Consider the following 19,492-nt stretch of genomic DNA (forward strand, 5'->3'; position numbering starts at 1 on the left):
TTAAGCGGACGATATGTGTTTAAAATTATTTGACCAACTACAATTTTACTAAGAGGCTTACAGCAGGGGTAGATAATTTTGACCACTTCACCCGCTTATTAGCGTCTTCTGCCGCTCACATAAAATTGCAATGATTACATAAACTCTAAATGGGGTTGGCAACTGTCAAAGTTTTGCATAGATGGCGCCATCATAGCTTGCCCCTGTCTCTAGTTTTGTTCTATGAGATTTGGCTTAAAGTACTGGAATCCAGGTCACAAAGTTCCAAAAAAAACAAGAATTTGACACAATTCTAGGGATTGACAGGGCAAGCTATGATGGCGCCATCTGTTTAATACTTCGACCGGCCAACCCCAATAACATGGTCCAAACTGAGTGTCTTAAAGGAATGTTGAACTACTATTTTTAGTCGTTTATGTGCTTTTGTTTGGACTAATTGAGCTCAAATATGCCCGTTAACGAATAGGCAAAACAAAAAATCGAAAAAAATATAACGATTGGTCATTCCACAAATGGTTAAAGGCATCCGAGCGTTTGTGGTCAATCAACGATGGAAAACCAATATTTGAACAAGACCGCGATGAAAATATCACGTATAAGGTAATCCCCCATTTGACTACATAAACAAACTACTACCCAAGCGACTTTCAACTTTATGTCGTTTAATTTTAAGGTCGAAAATGTTTCGAGACTTCGTGATATTCACGGAATTGATACTAAAATTCGTAATTATCGTCTCAGTGGGAATCAGTTGGTATATATGGCATTATGTTTAGGAATTATACCAGTGATTGAACACCTTTACAATGGCTCGATTGGCAGTGATTTGTGTGGCTTTACTGGTCTGTTTAGCTGGAGTATACTCAGGTACGCTTCCGATTTTAATTAATGCTATAGGTAACTAGTTTTATTTCATATAGTATTACGTAAAAATGTGTACATCAATGTCACATAAAAAAAAACAATCTTAAAACGAATTATTACTAATTAAACTTAAACATACGATGTATAACTAAATAAAACTAAAACAATAAAAACTAACCCCCTTATTCATAAACGTGTACTAAAGTTACGATGCCGCTGATCATCGTTTGTCCCTTTCCGACGTATTGGTATGATGGAAAGGGACAAACGATGATCAGCGGCATCGTAACTTTAGTACACGTTTATGAATAAGGGGATAAATATATAGGTAAAATCTCCCTTAAATCACCCGCTTCCGGAAAACTCCCCAAAATGCTGGCGACATTCCATCTCTGAATCGCCAGGCCTAGCCTCTCAGCAAATAACGAGCCCGCCCTATGCCTGAGACGCCTACAAGCTGAACCGACACTTTGACAATTTTTTTTAGTATCGATCGACCAAGGACCCAATGTTACGACTGCATGCGCCGGAAACTCGCGGACCAGGCACAGGCGTTTCAGCGTCTGTGCCTGGTCCGCGGCTGTCCCAGGCTTCCGAGCAGACCCTTGCTGTCCCAGGCTTTCGACCAGTAGACCCTTACTAGTTATGTAACTCTGCATGACATATGCAATGATAAAGTGTGGCAGTGCATTAATTATTTCTAATTTCTATGAAAATGTGACGTTGCTATACACTCTTTGCAATGATAAAGTGTGGCCATATCATATTTTTTTCAAATGTGACGTTGATAATGACACTCTTTCACTTTGTTGTGTTTGTGTGTTGTGTTGAGGTGCAACGTTAGATTAGACGGACTCTAGGAGACGGACCTGATTGCATCGGTCAATATTCTACGATGTGATTTATAGGTCTTGTTAAACCATTTTACTACTGCTGATTAATCGAAATGTTCCTTCATTCTCGATAGATCCAGTCCTTAGATCCAAAATTCTAAATGGTTTTTTTTTTTTAATTTAGGATTGGTCAGTAATTAAATTTAACCTGAGTACGTACCTATCCTATCCTGCTACCGTATGGGTGTTTGGAAGAGATCGCTTACAGCTATTAATTTGTTTTAGTTTTGTTGTGCAATAATAGTATTTTAAACAATTGTGATAATTATAATAGAGAGCTTTTCAGTCGATTACTTACTGTGTTTAGGCAAGGAAGATTGTTGAGTTGCCTAAGTAAGGTATGAAAATGAAAAGCTCGATTATCAGTATATAAATATATAATACTTTTTCTACGAGTCAGTTGAATGAACATGCTCATGAAATAGTTGCCCTTTTATGTCTTTTCTATGGGAGCGCGGTGGCACGTGATTCGTCAGATTCATTATGGTTGACTACAGCGTATCGAAATGCTTGTTATAGTTGAGTTGGGAACACAAACATAAAACGTACGCAATTATAGTTTAGTATACGAAATCTTAAACCATTACAGTCGACGACTGGAAAAAGAATATTTCACTTTACCTACCTCTTAGAATATGGTTTGACGGGTATCGTTTGATAAGAAAATAACAAAAATGTGTCCTTCCATCGAATCACCACTAACTTAACTCTTTAACTTCCAGCTCCCCAATTCGGCGGATCATTCAGCCAAGCGAACGCGCAGGCCGGTTCATTCGGCGGCGGGTCCTACGGCCCCGGGTTCCAACAGCCGTTCGGACCCCCCGGACCCCCCGGACCACCCGGGTACGGACCCGGCTTCGGTGGCCCAGGCTTCGGACGAAGATTCGGCAACAGAGGAAACACTAATATCAGCATATCGAAGAGTATCAGTATCAGCAGAGGAGGAGGCGGCGGTGGAGCACAGTCTAGTGCGGGATCGGGTGGGTTTGGGAAGTAATTATTGATAGAAATTTTGTCACTTGAGATAAAATTTATAATAAAGAGTTAAAGTTCAATGATGTATTTTTTACCTCTAATGTGTTTTCGCTGTTAAGGTGAAAAGTAGTAAGAGACCAAAGTGATAACTACCTTGTGTCTTCTGAGTCTCTCGCTATTGGAGCTTGCCGAAATAACTTTTCTTTCTTGTTGCTCAAGTAACTCTATGTCTTGTTTATTATATCATTAATGTAGGTATACGTAAGCATTTGTATTTTTGCAATAAATAATTTTTGTAAAAATGTTTGTTTAAATTGATTCTGATTTTTTGCCTGTTCAGCTACAGATACCAATATCTTGTAGAAGGCTTTCAATACACTTACCCTGCAGCCATTGCTGGCCTGCCGGCTTCCATAACCCTTCTAATATTACCTATAAATTATGAAAGTTTGTATTTTGAATTAGTGAAACTAGAACTAGACTGAAACTAGAGGTTTAGGCGGAGGTTACCAAATTCGGAAAAGGTTCAATACTGATTTTTCCAGTTTCTTATTTAATCAGCTTCTAAAATTGTCCAACTCACATGAGGTCGCATTGGTAAAAAGTTTAAAACTGAGTAGGTCTAATCCGCTAAAGATTAAATTCTGAGAAAGTCAGGCTCAAAGTAAGTAAGTTCAATTATAACGAAAGCAAATAATAACTGCGTCAAATTCAACCTCTGCCCTAACCAAACTAGATATATTGCCAAAACCGTTCGGTTTTTTTTCTATTTCGGTCGAAACTGAAACTTCGAACGGAAAATGATCTTTGAATAAAATCTAGCGAAAACCAAAACTCCAGTTGGACACTACCGAAAATACTATCTCGTAAGTTTCAGTGCGGCCGAAAACATCGGCAGGTTTTGGCTGAAATAGGACCTTCCGAGAAAACACGATTTTTATGCCGAAACCGAAACTGCGGTCGAACACTAATTTGAACGTTTGTTGCACACCACATGACCACATGACCCAAAACCCAAAACAGCAACAGATTTGGCTGAAATGTGGCATAGATTACCTGGATACGATATGAAACATTTTTATCCCGGGGACACTCGCTAAGGGGGTGAAATAAATATATAAAAAAAATGCGTTTATTTTCAGACATCTTACAGGTCCATAGCATTGTTAGTACTTAAACAAAGTTAAAACTAAAATAAAAAGAGTGCAAGAATATTAACAGGGCGGGTCGGAGGGAGAGGGGTTACAACAAAAACTTCTACACGGACTAATAGTAACGATTGGTTGGTATGGTCGGTAGTTGATGGTCCTTCTTCTAATAGTTGGTATTTTAAGTTAAATATGTAAAGGATTTCAAAGGAAAGATAAAAAAAAAGAAAAGCAATAAAGGAAAGGTAGAAAAATATTTCTCATGACAATCCTAGGATACGTCGTTTATTTATTAAGTTTAGTCAATCTATGTAGGTATGATTTTAATAATCAGTTTCACTTTTCCTCAAGTACATTTTGAGCACAAATTGATTCACAATGTTAACAAAAAAAAACAATTCGCCAAACTTGAAATAAATGTGTCGTTGAGAAGCTTCCTGATGTTCACGAGAATTCTTTATTAGAGTTCATAAGAAACTTTTGTGATGCAAATGATTTGCTCGTGGAAATACAAATGACGCTAAAACTAATAAATCTATAAGATTTGGGGAGTTCCTAATGGTCCCCTTTATCAGGACTGGAAAAGAGGGACTTATATCCAGGTCAAAATATATACCTTCCTTTTATTATAGGATCACTTTGCTGTTCGTCTCTCAAGACCTCTCCTATCAATCTAAAATTTGAGTAGCAAAAAAATCAAACTTCAAATTAACGCAATCTCAATATAAGCTCATTTATAGGCATATTTTGGCGCTCACAAGGGAATCAAAACCTATAGGAGACTTCGCGTTGACCTACATTCAAGAGATTAGGCAAGAAGTAATGTCATGTAGCACAAGTAATTCAAGAAAAAAGGCCGAAAGCCATAAATTTGTATAGTTCGTGTCATCCACGATGACGTGCAGATTTGTCAAATCTAACCTTTAATAATATGAAAATACGAGTCAAGCCACGCGTCGTCGTGAATGACACGATGTATAATATATTACAAAACAATTATTTTATGTCGATGGATAGGAACAACGGCAGAGTTAACTAGTTAAGTATCCCTTAGTACAGTTTATCTTTTCATTAACATTAATCGTATGGAAGGTGGAGGTAAGAAATGAAATCTCCATGTACCAAAAAGGTGGCGCTACAATACCTAGAATACTTGAAAAAAAAAATCAAATCATAGACAGCGCACTTCACTCTGTCAATAACGCCTAGGTTCTTAGTTACTCTAGCGCTACTCTGGAGAGATTTGGAACTATTATTTATAGTTGACAGCTGGACAGTTTTGCAACAGTTCTACCATAAGAGATTTCAATGTGCTTTCAACGACATTTCGACGATGTGCTGATATTTGGTCAAACGGAAAAATATTTTTTCTAGGGCCCGAAAGCGGGTCTGATAGCGGAGTAAAGCGTGGATGTAAGTAATTGTCACTTCAAGACTCGATTCGGGAATCAAACTATTTACATAGGTAAGTTAAATTTGAATTTGGTTAAATTAAAATGAAGAAATAAACGAAAAAAACACGCAGGAAATACAGTAATTCGACTGGGAGACCGATTTAAGTATGACTCGCGCTAGAACGGTCAGGAGTCCGGGCCGAGCTTTTCGACACTCCGTTTTCTATGACGGGTGATCGTTATGTTATTTCTTATTTTGTTAGTTCTATGTTAATCTCCCGGTTTAAAAAAATGCCCGCCCTCCTTGAGTAAGGCAGGGTACCTATCATTTTCTTTGCAACTTTGTGACCCTGCCACTCGCTTACGGATCGCTAAAATCGTCAGATTATTGAAATGAGCACTTTTTAACAAGTAATAAATCCACTATATCGTAATCTGACGCGCTCGAGTAGTTATGACGGTCGATTTTTTATAATATTCTGACGGGCAGTTCTGATCGCACGGCTCTGTTTTAAGGACTCATACATACTTTAAAGGAAGATGTTATAATTCGGCTAAATCCACTCTACCCTCTTAGGAAATATCTACCTTTTCTTAACACCAAAATCCCAAAATCTGACAGTTGGATTCATCCGAGTTTGAAGTTAAGCGGCTCACACAATGGAGGTAAATTGGTAACTCAACAGGATATGTTAATCTGACGTGTTCGAGTAACGATCGACGAGACGTATCGCCGTCTCAGCGTATTAAAGCGACATAGTCAGATGTATTATTATTTATTAGGGAATTGTAGGAGGGATTTTGAATGGAACACATAAACTTAAAAGCGTACGTATTTGATCAGTGTTATACACGGTGTCGCTTTCTATACGCATCAAATGAATATCAATGATATAAGATAAGATATAACGATTACGACGAACAACAAACTGTAATAGCGCATTAGCGGCATATCATGGATACGTGGAATCTACTTTAAGATATGGCCTCCTTGTATGGGGAAATGGTACTAATATAGATCAAGCATTCTTATCCCAAAAAAATGTGTACGTACTATCTGGGGAATCCCTCCAACCGAATCACCATTGTTTCTTTCGCTAAATTTACTTACCCTTCCATGTCTGTACATATACGAAATGGCAAAATTTGTAAAGGAACATATAGATCTATTTAGTACGGCTGGTGACATATACCCGAGGGGTACTAGAAACAAGGATAGATGAGTTGTTGGTAAGCCACAAAAAATTGCCATATTGAGAAAAAAACGTAGTGTAATGTGCATTATAATTTACCATAAAATACCAGAGGACATAAAACAAATGCCTTACCATAAATTTAAAAAGGCCCTACATAAATGGCTCATACAAGAAAGGTATTACTCTGTAAAAGAATTCTTAGATAATGAAAGTAATTAAATTAATGAACCACTATATTGACAATTAAAGCTAGGTATTTGTTTTATTGACTCCTTAGGTAAACCAATTTAATATAAATATAATGTGACAATAATTTGTAATAACAATAATGCCTACTTATTTAGCTATCTGTTTGATTCTATATTAATTATGAAACTAAAATTTGACTTATATCTTTTAATTGTGTGCACGTGGACATTCTTGTATATAGGCATGGGCTTTTTTAGGGTTCCGTAGTCAACTAGGAACCCTTATAGTTTCGCCATGTCCGTCTGTCTGTCTGTTTGTCCGAGGCTTTGCTCCGTGGTCGTTAGTGCTAGAAAGCTGAAATTCGGCATGGATATATAAATCAATAAAACCGAAAAAGTCGTACAATAAAATCTAAAAATTTAATTTTTTTGAGGGTACCTCCCCTACACGTAAAGTGGGGGTGAATATTTTTTTTGCTTCAACCCTACAGTGTGGGGTATCGTTGGAAAGGTCTTTCAAAACTAATAGGGGTCTTCGACAAACATTTTTTGATAAAGTGAATATATTCGGAGATAATCGCTCCGAAAGAAAAAAAAATAGTGTCCCCCCCCTCTAAATTTTGAACCATAGGTCCAAAAATTATGAAAAAAATCGTGAAAGTAGAGCTTAAGAAAGACATTAAAGCTGTTTAGTTTAGCTGTTTTTGAGTTATCGCAAAAAGTTCCCCCTTCATAGTAAAAAGACTTACTTTACCTAATTAGGTACTGATTATGCCTATTTGTTCAACTCGCGTGAAAGGTACCGTTTCATCCCTTGGTTAACAATTTACTATACTTTAAGCTCCAGTTTAGCTTATTGTGACGGAAGAGTAACTACGGAACCCTACACTGAGCGTGGCCCGACATGCTCTTGGCCGGTTTTATTTTATTATTGTATTAGTGTAATATCATATAAGTAGGCATATTTTTAATATTCTTGCGTATAAAAAAAAATTGTATTGTTTGCATGCTGTTTGTGGACAGCTGAATAAAGAGGACAACAACAAATGTGAACATCTATAACTGTACCCTTTTTAAGCAAATAAATGATTTAAGATCTTACTCTAGCTACCAATTTAACCCCCACGTATGTCCAGCGATTATTTTTTATACCTAGTCACATCTTAAGAATTTAAATACTGAGTGGTGGATTTTTTATGCACAACTTTAGATGATATAGTAGATTGCGTCACAAGGGAACAAAATGACATATTTACGGCGTGGGTTTATTGTATCCTGAATGAAGCGAAGGATTCTATAATTAAATACTGAGTGCAGCGAGGCATTATAAAATAGAATCCTAAACGTTGTGAGGGATTAAAGAGTTAACGCCCAAGTTGGAAATAATGTTGCTATCATGTGACAGGTTTCAAAATATTATTTAGAAAAAACAGTGTTTTAGAACAGAATAGTGCTACTTTGATCCCTCCTAGCATGAAAGAAAAATGCCACTTTGATCCTTCCTAGCAAGGAAGAAAAAGTCCTTTTTTGAACAGGTGATGTGAAAACGCTCTTTCTCATTTATTTATAATCTTCTTGAGATTCCTAGATATGCGTCAATATTTTTGTTACAAAATCCCCCGACATAATCCCCCACAAATATGATATCATCATGAGACTTCAAAAAATGCACTAAAAGTATAACCACCGTGTGAATTTCCTGATATAATTGTGACTAGTCCAATATTTACATTACTGATTTGCTTCTATACGAGTAGTCGCCGATCGTACTATTCTCAGAAACTGTTTTCATTGGTTACATATTCTAGTATATAATAGGAGACTGATAGCTTGATGCTTCAGAACAGTACTACATCTGAACATGGCAAAGTCCAGTGTTGTGTTTTTAGCTCTCTCCGCTTTGGCGGTACAAAGCGCTGTACTGAACACCGAAGGTAGGCAATTACTAATTATCAAACATTTTTTGGCATGCATAGTGCGGGGTTGATTATTATCACGTTTATGAGCTTCTAAAAACTGCCCCTGTAAAATTAGATCCGCATAGTATGATATATACATAATTAGATTCTCATTCCTATCATATTGTGATATTATGATCCTCATAATATGATTTGTGCCATGGCTTGTCGTGGCAATATGCTGAGTGGGGAATTGGGGATCCTGTTTTTGCATCTAGTTTGTATTTTGTATGTTTATAATTGATATTTTAAATAATTATTTTTCAAATTATGACGTTGTTAAATGTATTTTCCTTCTTTTTTTCCTCGTGTTTAAAAAAATAAATAACTATTAAGTTTCCTTTAAAGGACCAGTACCCCTAGTGTAACTTTGATCGACATCATAACGTGACGAACGCGTTTGCGTTAAGTGTCATTTTGTATGAGATTTTTGACTTTCCAAAACGTCCCGCTTGGCGCGCTGTTCAAAAACCCATACAAAATGAGACTAAACGCAAACGCGTACGTCACGTTTCAAAATCGAATTTAGTTACACTAGGGGTACAGTACCCCTAGTGTAACTAAATTCGATTTTGAAACTTGACGTACGCGTTTGCGTTTAGTCTCATTTTGTATTGGATTTAGGAAGAGCGCGCCAAGCGGGACGTTTTGGAACCTCAAAATCCTATACAAAATGAGACTTAACGCAAACGCGTTCGTCACGTTATGATGTCGATCAAAGTTACACTAGGGGTACTGTTTATAACATTTTGCACTTGAGTACTTTTCTGTGGTTTCATCTTTATCTTAGTTCGAAATTCGTAAAAGCAACAAGAAGCATTTTATGTCAAAATATCTGCCCACTCTACATTTTGATCTAAATTTAGTGGTGAAGTTTACATTTCATTACCATAAAGCAGACCACCATGAAGAACCACCACCACCAATTACCATGAAGCGTCTTTTCGTACATTCTTAAAATTCATTTCTGCTGTTTATTTGCAGACTCGCTACTCAAAAGGGTAGCGCGTTCTCCATGTGACGAATGCGACAGACATCACGGCCCTCCGCCCCCACCACCCCCGCCGTTCGGGCCTCCGCCACCACCACCAAGGTTCCACACGCATAACTGGAGCGGCTATGCCCGTGGAACTGATGGTGAACAAGGAGTTTTTAGCGGAGCGGCCGCTTCAGCTGATCTTGGTTCCGATGCTGGCAGTCAGGCTGTTTCGATTGCATCAGCAAACTCAGCAGCAAATGCAGGAGCAAATGCAGGAGCAAATGCAGCAGCTAATGCAGGAGCAACAGCAGGATCTGGAGGTGGCTACGGGTCCGGAGCAGGAGTTAAAGGTGGTTATGGGGGATCCGCTGGCAATGGCCAAGCTCAAACAAACGGCTTCAATGGAGGAAATAATTTCCAATCTGGTCATTACAAAGAATCTCATTACTCTTACCAAGGTGGGAGCAAATTCGGTGGCCAAGCAGAATCCAACTTCGCTGGACAGAGGGGAGATATTGGCGGACATGGGTCGCAATCTAACGGACAAAGTGGATCTTACGCTAGTTCAGGCACATCAAGCCAGGGTTCAGGGTTCTCTGGTAACGAGCAGCAACAACCAAGCAGCGGTTTCCAGGGAAACGGAGACAGCCAATCACAGAGCAACTCATTTTCAAGCCAAGGACAAGGATTCTCAAGCAACGATCAACACCAGCATGCTAATCTAGACCAAGGTTTCTCTGGGAATGGTCATCAGCAACAACAAGGACAGTACACAGGCAGCGGACAGCGCCAATCGTCAAACTACGTCTCTGGATCTAGCTCTAACGCCCAGAGTGGTGCATTCTCTGGTCAGGGTGGTGCTAAGCATGACGTCGAGTATACAGGAAATCAGCAACAAGTGCAATCTGGCTGGCAAAAGGGAGGATACGGTTCAGGGAGTGCCTCAGGGCAAGCTAGTGGGTCCCATGGTGTTTCTGGGTCGAACGGTTTGGGCGAGAGTCAATCGGCCTTAAACGGGGCATTGAACCTGGCTTCCCAGGGTCTTCAGACAGCTGAGGGATGCAGTACTTGTGGAAAGAGCAGCTATGCCCTGAGCAATGCCAAGAGTCACAGCGGTAACGCCATCGCACTGTCTATTGGTGGTTAAATTACTTTAAGAATCTGTACCTGACAATTTCCCATGATTTTATAACGTAAAATATGAGTTTCCGTGTTATTAAATTAATAAATGATTGAACACTGTTTATTTTAATTTTGTTTCTTTTCATCACACTTAATTGCTCGTTAACGGTGTTATTGTATACCAACATACTGAGATGGAATGAGCTATATCATTTCCACGGGCGTAATTGTATTTTTTTTTATTTCATTACGCGCGTGGGCAAATCGGGAACAATGTTTTTTTTTTTAAGTAAGTATAACTGAGTAAACTGAGACTTTTAAAATACTGACGTTTCTGATTTTTTTTGTGTGTTGTTGAATATTTCATTTGATTAATTTAATAACCGTTTAAAATTTTTTTTACACAATTTTAAATCGTGGCTGAATACAGGATAGGGCTTGTGCACAAATCACGCGAGATTTTTGACCCACCCCCCAGCTGGTCGCATGGACATGTAAAAAAATAAACGCTTTACCTTTTTATGATAGCAATAACAAATCATGACACTTTGCATGTACTATTTCATCAGGTGAAACTCCATAAACGGAATACGCAATTTATATATTACGCATACTTTGCGGACACAAAGCGGTAAGGTGCGGTTTTTACATGTTCATTTTACAGCCGACGGTCTTTCCACCGCGGTACAACCGGCTGACGGATTTTTAAAACAGCATCTAAACTAACATCTGATAAAATATAAGTCAGGAGGCGATGACTGACGAAATATGCTCCTGGCCTGCGGTCTATTAGTCAATTTGTGTAAGAATGTCCTTATAATATTTATTTATTTATTATTAATGTAAATAGATAAAAATTTATAAACTGTATCCCGATTTCTAATATTCAGGTTAATGAAAAACTCTTTTAATTTGCCTAGCATGTCTGTTTGTCTGTCAGTCGGTAGTCAGTCGTAGCATGTACTATATAAAGTACATAAAAGAAGATATTTTTTTTTTTATACTACGTCGGTGGCAAACAAGCATACGGCCTGCCTGATGGTAAGCAGTCTCCGTAGCCTATGTACACCTGCAACTCCAGAGGAGTTACATGCGCGTTGCCGACCCTAACCCCACCCCCCTCGTTGAGCTCTGGCAACCTTACTCACCGGCAGGAACACAACACTATGAGTAGGGTCAAGTGTTATTTGGCTGCGGTTTTCTGTAAGGTGGAGGTACTTCCCCAGTTGGGCTCTGCTCTAGATCTGGAATGACATCCGCTGCGCTGTGCCCTACCACACAAGGCGAGATGACATTCACATTGCCCATACCTCTCTTTTGGACGTAGTTTAAGGACATACCCGGGTCCTGTTTAAGTTTAAGGACATATAAAGTAGCATATAGGTGTTATCAATCACTGGCATATTTCCGAGTTAAAAACTACTTTTCATTTCAACTATGAGGAATAGTTATTTGTTTCACAACTTTTACAAGAATTGTTGTTTAACCGCTTGTGCTAATATGGTTACCCGAGCAAGCGAAAGATTCCACGAGCGTAGCTAGTGGTTCGATAAATGGAATCTTAAGCTTTGCGAGGCTTTCAAGGCACGAGGGTTAAACAAATTTTGCTCCCAAGTGAAACACATCACTTTTCACCACACTAACCCGAAGAAAATATTAAGATATCAAACAAAATCAAAATAAATCAAATCCAAATGAACGTCATTAAATATTTATCATTTAAAAGTCGATTCTGCCAGTATAAGGAAATAATCAAAATTTGCATCAGGCTACTTTGCCCCACATGTGGATAAAATGCAACTTTCTGATCGGTTTTTGAACAATCAAGAGAACCTATACCAGCTGTTGTCGTGAAAAATAAAATGCAATATAATAAAATATGTAATTAATTACTGTTATTCAAAATTAATTTCTACCTTAGGGTAAAAATCGTTATTAATGAAATCAGGAGTTATCTATTTATTTAACCTTTACCTTTCTTGCACAAAAGAAAAGATACCGTACAATAGGCGAACTTATTGCCGTAAGGCATTCTCTACCAGTTAACCTTTGGACAAAGCAGAAAAGTTGTCGGCGGTGCAGGCGCATGTTGAATGAATGTAAGTAAGTATTATTATTAAAAAAATTAAAGAAAACTAATTCAAGAGTCCGCAGCAAGCTGGGCCTAATTTCACATTCCCTTACAAACGAAGCTTCGTTCTCATTTTAAATCTACGCGTTGGATTGTAATAAAACTTTGCATATACAATCACATGAGGTATATCTATGCCTGTAATTAGTTATCTCCAGCTTATAAAACAAAAGTTATGTATGAAAAACTTCGCTGTAATTTTTTTACTATGGTATTTGAATCGACAATTGCGGCCATTTTTCTCTGTCACTCTAATTACGTTTTAGTGAGAGTAAAAGAGAAAGATCCCGCAATTTGCGAATTTCGGTTTTCGCGGTAGGCCCCCTGATCGTAAGTTTTTTTTTTTAATAAATATTATAGGACATTATTACACAAATTAACTAAGTCCCAAAGTAAGCTCAATAAGGCTTGTGTTGAGGGTACTTAGACAACGATATATATGATATATAAATATTTATAAATACTTAAATACATAGAAAACACCCATGACTCAGGAACCATATCCATACCCATGCTCATCACACAAATACATGCCCTTACCAGGATTTGAACCCGGGACCATCAGCTTCGTAGGCAGGGTCACTACCCACTAGGCCAAACCGGTCGTCAAAATGAGAGCGTAACTACGTTTGTATGGAGAACCGAGCTTAGTTCTATCGTAAATATTCACTTTAAAAAAAGATTTTTAGGTTAGGAAAACCGATCCCACCTATCTACAAAATCCCTGATCAAAAAAGAAAAAATAAAAGTAAGTATGCGTCGTCTGAGCTTGCTCTTATTCGGTTCTGGGTCAAAAACTTGCGGGAAAACTAACGTCTGTTCCGTAGATAATACGATAGATAACGTACTTATTGTCGTAGCGATTCGTATATTTCTGATAGCACAATCACGATTAAGACCAACCTCGAAATCTCTAGAACAGTCATGAAATTTGGTATGTATATAAATTAAAGTCCCCTTTTTCATGCTCGTAATAAATTCATAGCTATAGAGATAAAAGAAAAAACAAAAGAAGTTGCATACTTTTTCTTGTGCCGTCTGATCCTCGTGGTCCCCGAAGCTCAAATTTTAAGACACGCAAACAGGGATCCCAGAAATTGGAGTTATCAAATTTGATTACTTTCACTATTGTTTGAACCCCATTTCAGCCCTAAAATATGTTTTTGCGATCACATTATTTAGCCCTAAAAAGTTTTCGTCCGTTAATTTTAGTAACTTTGCATTGCGTAGCACTCGTGTACTAATTATGGATATACTGATGTCTATTTTATTGAAATCCGCTCAATAGTTTAGGCGCTAGAAGAAAAAATATGATTTAATATTCGGAGTCCTCTCAAGGCGGTTGGTTTAATTTTTCTGTAATAAAACAAGTGTCAACAAGTTGTGAAGGCTAAGAGGAATCTAACGATAGGTACGTCATTTAAAAACATCCGTCCAGTATCCTAAGCTACAGGTTGTACTTAATCATCAGTACTTAAACCCATAACCCTACTTTCTAGTTAAGTCGCAGTCGAGTAAAATGTTAATATTGGGGTAGATCACGTACAAATGTATAGTTAAAAGTGGAATTCATATTCCTCCGAGTTTCCTATTATGAGAATGTCCCCTGGAAGTGTATAAGCTTTAAACTTAGATTCAGCAAGTATTTTCTATAACCAGATGATTTTTTTTTTCGCAAAGATATCCTTGACTTTTTTGTGTATAATTTAATAAGCTTTAATGTTGCCTTACACTATATTTTGATAAAAAAATTACATTTAGAGTAAAACGCGAATTTCTCCTGGATGGTACACAATCATTTTCCTAATATATATTTTTTTCAGTCGAGTTGTCGAGTCCCGATTTTAGGCAACAAAGCTTGCTAAGTTGTCTAAGTGAGGTACGAGATTGAAAAGCTTGATTATATCACTATTGTATACGATACTTTTTCTACGAGTCATCAAAAATAATATTTTTTTAACTATAAAACCTTAATAAGTAATGAAAATTGGTAAGTATCTAAGTAGACAAAAAGACATAAACGCGCGAGCCACCGCCCGCCCGTCCCCCGTTCTATGGGAGCGCGGCGGCACGTGATTGGTAATGTTTTTGTAGTTGACTACAGCGTATCGAAAGAAATTTTATAGTTGAGTATACATGATAGACCATACATGAAACGTACGCAATTATAGTTTGGTATACGACATCTTAATTAAACCATTACACTCGACGAGTACAAAAACGTCACTTTTGACACTGATAAATCAGTATCAGATCAGTATCATATTGGAATCAGATATAATAAGGTATAACTAAAACTCGGATTGGCCTGTATCATTAAAAGTCCCGTTGAAAAGAAGTGTAGCATAACGGCTAGCCGTTCGTTGATGAGTGTTGGTCCATCGTTTGGTTTATTAAAATGTTGTTTAGTGAACGCATTATATTTGAATTGGAAGCTCCATAGTCCATAGAGTAAGTATACGATTACGGTTTGGTTTACGTAGTCCGACCGATTTGAATTGTAAAGTGCCAAGTTGCCAACTTACTTTTATGCATGTACAGTCAGCGTCAAATACTTTGTAGCAGTCAAAGTGGCCAAATAGTTCGGTACACCATACTAAATATATGGTGTACCGAACTATTTGGCTACTTTGGTTGCTACAAAGTATTTGACGCTGACTGTACAACAATTGGATAACTAACCCCACATTTTTGAAAGAAAATGTCTCTACCTTTAAGTAAATACCTACCTACTATTTTTCTCGGATCATATTCAATGGAAAATACCACAGAAAACCCATTTCTCATCCGCGATCGTGGTTAGCCACGTCAACAAAATCTAGCGAATATGACAAGCAAATGTTATGGCATTAAAAACATTGCATCATTGCGGTTGGCAGCAAATAAATGTATCAAATTTTTGATTCATCCGAAAATTCATAGTTGATAATCTCAAGCAAAAGGTACTAAATTGTCGCTTACCATAAGGACGAAATTTGCTCGTATCTTTATACGAATAACCTGTTAGAGCGTCCTAATGGCAAGCGACAATGTGGTACCTTTTTCTTGGGAGCGTCACAGTAACACGTGATTTCACATGTAATTTACTCATTAGCACTGGTGGAAGAATTTTTATGACAACTTATGTGGACTTTAAGTCAAGGTGTTAAAATTTATAATCGTTTGGCGCTGATGTTGTTTTCAAAGCAATGGTCACAGATATAATTCTGAATAGATCACATAATCACACCTATTGGGTATTTTGCGGTTCAAAGTCTCAACGATTCGAGCAATATAATAGGCAAACTAATAGGGAAATGTGCTAAGTCTGCGCCACGTAATTGGTTCTGTGTGTCTAATACATAACTACTATTTTTAGACATCAAAAGTCCGTAAATGTACTCAAAGGGCAGTATTTCTGTATTTATATCAAAGCTAGTGGTTTAATACACAGAGACTTGAAACTTTCAAAATATATTCCCTAAGATCGTTATAATACTGTGTTATAGAAAACTGGTTAAATTTAAGTCGGATTCAAGACACCAAATCAAAACTTTACGAGAAAATCGACTTATCATGCTTACCATACGCCACCGCTCGACGCGGGACCCTGTCTAATACTTCGGCTTCGGTTACCAGGCATATGCGATGTCTATTAGCACATATGTCTGTGGCAATTACAAGGAACTGCCGGGAATTTTCTCGCGATGTTTGCTGTGTATATTTCAGGTGTATAAAAATGACCCATATGTTGGTGAAGTTGCAAATTAGATCAGCAACATGTTGAGAGTTGTCGTGCCTGTGCTTGTACTAGCCGGAGTTTGTTGGGCTGATGTTCAATGTAAGTTAAAGATATATATATCGTAAAAGGAAACTACAATAATATAATAAAATTAATGTAATAATATCACTTAAAGTTTTAAATATGGTCCCATCAATGATACAAAATTTAATAAGGAACATGTAGATTCTTGACAATTCTTTTGTAAACTGAGAAAAACTATGATTCGGGGCCCCAACGTAGGGAAGAGTGGACACAATAAATCGACGACTTATTTCTTACTAAGTGCTAGTTTTTGTACCTAAGTAGTCAGTTATACAACCATTCTAAGTCTTCAATCTAATAAGGTCATGTGTGCTAAGAAAAGTATTAGGCTTCCCTACAGCTGTTTCTTTTGGCCCCATTGTTTCTGTTACCCAATCTAACCTTAACATTTAAAATGTGACATATAATTGTAGATCAAATACGATTAACATTTCATATTCCGGAGTTGCAGGCATCCATAGGCTACACAGACTGCTTATCACCAGGCGGACCGTATGCTTGTTGGAACGTAGTATAAAAAAACTCTTGAATATAATTTTGACTTCACAAATACAAATAATGTTGGATTGCATACCTAAGCTAAGTATTTTCTCGTATTTTAAACGTAAGCAAGTGCAAGAAACTTAAAAGTTCTCTATTATTTTCAGATGGCGAATCACCTAGAGCACCCACACAGCGTCTAAAACGGTCACCATACGACTACTACCCCGACTGCCCGCCTGAATACCGCCACCACCACCCCCCTTATTGGCCACCACCGCCCCCTCCCCCGCCTCCACCACCACCATACTGGCCACCGCCCCCACCGCCACCGCCACCGAGACAAGATGTCGTCTACTTCCAAGATCAGCCACAGAATCAAGCATATTCCCAATCTGAATCTAATCAAAAGGAGTCAAATCAACCTTGTACCACTTGTCAAGGACAGTCAGGCAGCAATGCCATTAGTAATGCGAAGAGTGAAACTGGGGAGGCAATCGCCATCGCTGTTGCTAGGGCTAAATCTAACTAAGAGGAACTCCTGCGAGACTCATAGGTACTAAGGTACCTACGTCCATATATCTACTTCCAAGATCAGCCATAGAATCTAGCATACGGAATCTAATCAACAGAATAGCCAACCGCCAAATGCCATTATTAATGCGAAGAGTGAAACTGGGGAAGCAATCGCCATCGCTGTTGCTAGGGCTAAATCTAACTAAGAGGAACTCCTGCGAGACTCATAGGTACTAAGGTACGTCCAGGTATACTTCCAAGATCAGCCACAGAATTAAGCATACTCCCAATCAAAATCTAATTAACAGAATAGCCAACCGGACTCTAACCTTGCACCACTGGTCAGGGACAGTCAGGCAGAAATACCATCAGTAATGCAAAGAGTGAAACTGGGGAAGCAATCGCCATCGCTGTTGCTAGGGCTAAATCTAACTAAGAGGAACTCCTGCGAGACTCATAGGTACTAAGGTACCTACGTCCATATATCTACTTCCAAGATCAGCCACAGAATCAAGCATACGGAATTTAATCAACAGAATAGCCAACCGGACTCACAACCTTCTACCACTTGTCAGGGATAGTCAGGCAGCAATGCCATTAGTAAAGCGAAGAGTGAAACAACGTCATATTTTCATAGACATTTGACATGCATGCCACGCCTATCGTGCGCGGCGCGTCATCATGAACCTTTTGTAGGAATGCATTAAAATATTATATAGTATAATGTGCCAACTGCTAGAGTTAAACCAAGATAACTCTGCAACGATTTTGACAGCACAGACTGGGCAAGTGTTGAACTGGTGCTCGGTTTATTGAACTGTAGCCGTGAGCGTCAGTTGACTTCTTTGGTGGTCAAAGGGTTACTGACATTGCCACACTTTATCATTGCAGACTCAGATTGATCCGGCTCTAACAACACTCTTAACTGGTCATCAGTGGATATCTGTAATGAGCTTTACGAATTGCAAATTAAAGTTAAACCAAGATAAGTCTGCAGTGATTTGGTTAACCCAGAAGACTGTGCAAGTGTTATTTTAAACGTCAAACTTCCATGAGACTATGACGAATAAATAACACTTGCCCAGTCTGTGTTGTCAAAATCGTTGCAGAGTTATCTTGGTCTAACTCTAGCAGTTGGCACATAATAGTAAAAACGAGTCACTCACGCTTTGAGTTAATTCTTCAATTGAATACGTGAGTGACCTGTTTTAATATTTATAGAAGTGTAAATAAATTACTAAAACAAATTGTAAGGAGTACCTGCTGTCTACAAATTTATGTGTTAATATTTTGTTAAGTTTTTAATAATTAATATAATTTGATCAAATATTATATTTATTTTATTTTACCATTGTCGTACATAATTGACTTATTCGAATATTGTTATAAAAGCTAGAAAGACGAATCCCATCAAAAACATTTTCATCATGTAAAATGTTGCCAAAATGAAACCATAAGGCTCGCTCTGTCAAAAAGTTATCAGCAGGGCTATTATGGTCGATTTTATAAATGATATGGCTGTATAAATGATAATATAACTAACATTTTATCCAGTTTTTATTGATTTGACGTCTTTTCCACTTTTGACAGCGATAGATGTTAAATGATTTACTGCATAACATGGTCGGTGGATAATTTGTCATTTGTCTAAATTTCTGACTTAAACTTAGTTGATAAGTGGATAAGTTAAATGATATAAATGACACTTGTCTAGATTTATATCGTTTTATAGCATTTATACCGTTTTGTCTACTTTTGACAGCGATAGACGGTAAATGGCAACGTTTGTTGAATAATTAAATATATAGTCGAGTTTTGACGGCTAGACTTTGATTATTTTATC

At 37.8% G+C, this 19,492-nt stretch overlaps 3 protein-coding genes across 3 annotated transcripts; all 3 read left to right on the forward strand.

The window, feature by feature from the left end:
• The first annotated feature begins 699 nt into the window (after positions 1–699).
• LOC133518707 (spidroin-2-like) lies at positions 700–3,034 on the forward strand. Its single transcript, XM_061852378.1, has 2 exons — positions 700–867; positions 2,480–3,034. The coding sequence occupies exons 1-2, from the start codon at positions 807–809 to the stop codon at positions 2,752–2,754; spliced, it is 336 nt and encodes a 111-aa protein (XP_061708362.1). The 5' UTR covers positions 700–806; the 3' UTR covers positions 2,755–3,034.
• Positions 3,035–7,966: 4,932 nt separating this feature from the next.
• On the forward strand, positions 7,967–10,841 carry LOC133518708 (keratin, type I cytoskeletal 9-like). The gene is made up of 2 exons (XM_061852379.1): positions 7,967–8,592; positions 9,601–10,841. The coding sequence occupies exons 1-2, from the start codon at positions 8,520–8,522 to the stop codon at positions 10,740–10,742; spliced, it is 1,215 nt and encodes a 404-aa protein (XP_061708363.1). The 5' UTR covers positions 7,967–8,519; the 3' UTR covers positions 10,743–10,841.
• Positions 10,842–16,548: 5,707 nt separating this feature from the next.
• On the forward strand, positions 16,549–18,979 carry LOC133518709 (nematocyst expressed protein 4-like). The gene is made up of 2 exons (XM_061852380.1): positions 16,549–16,668; positions 17,301–18,979. The coding sequence occupies exons 1-2, from the start codon at positions 16,608–16,610 to the stop codon at positions 17,663–17,665; spliced, it is 426 nt and encodes a 141-aa protein (XP_061708364.1). The 5' UTR covers positions 16,549–16,607; the 3' UTR covers positions 17,666–18,979.
• Positions 18,980–19,492: the final 513 nt, after the last annotated feature.

This window comes from Cydia pomonella, chromosome 6 (assembly GCF_033807575.1).
Source record: "Cydia pomonella isolate Wapato2018A chromosome 6, ilCydPomo1, whole genome shotgun sequence".
Classification (NCBI taxonomy): domain Eukaryota; kingdom Metazoa; phylum Arthropoda; class Insecta; order Lepidoptera; family Tortricidae; genus Cydia; species Cydia pomonella.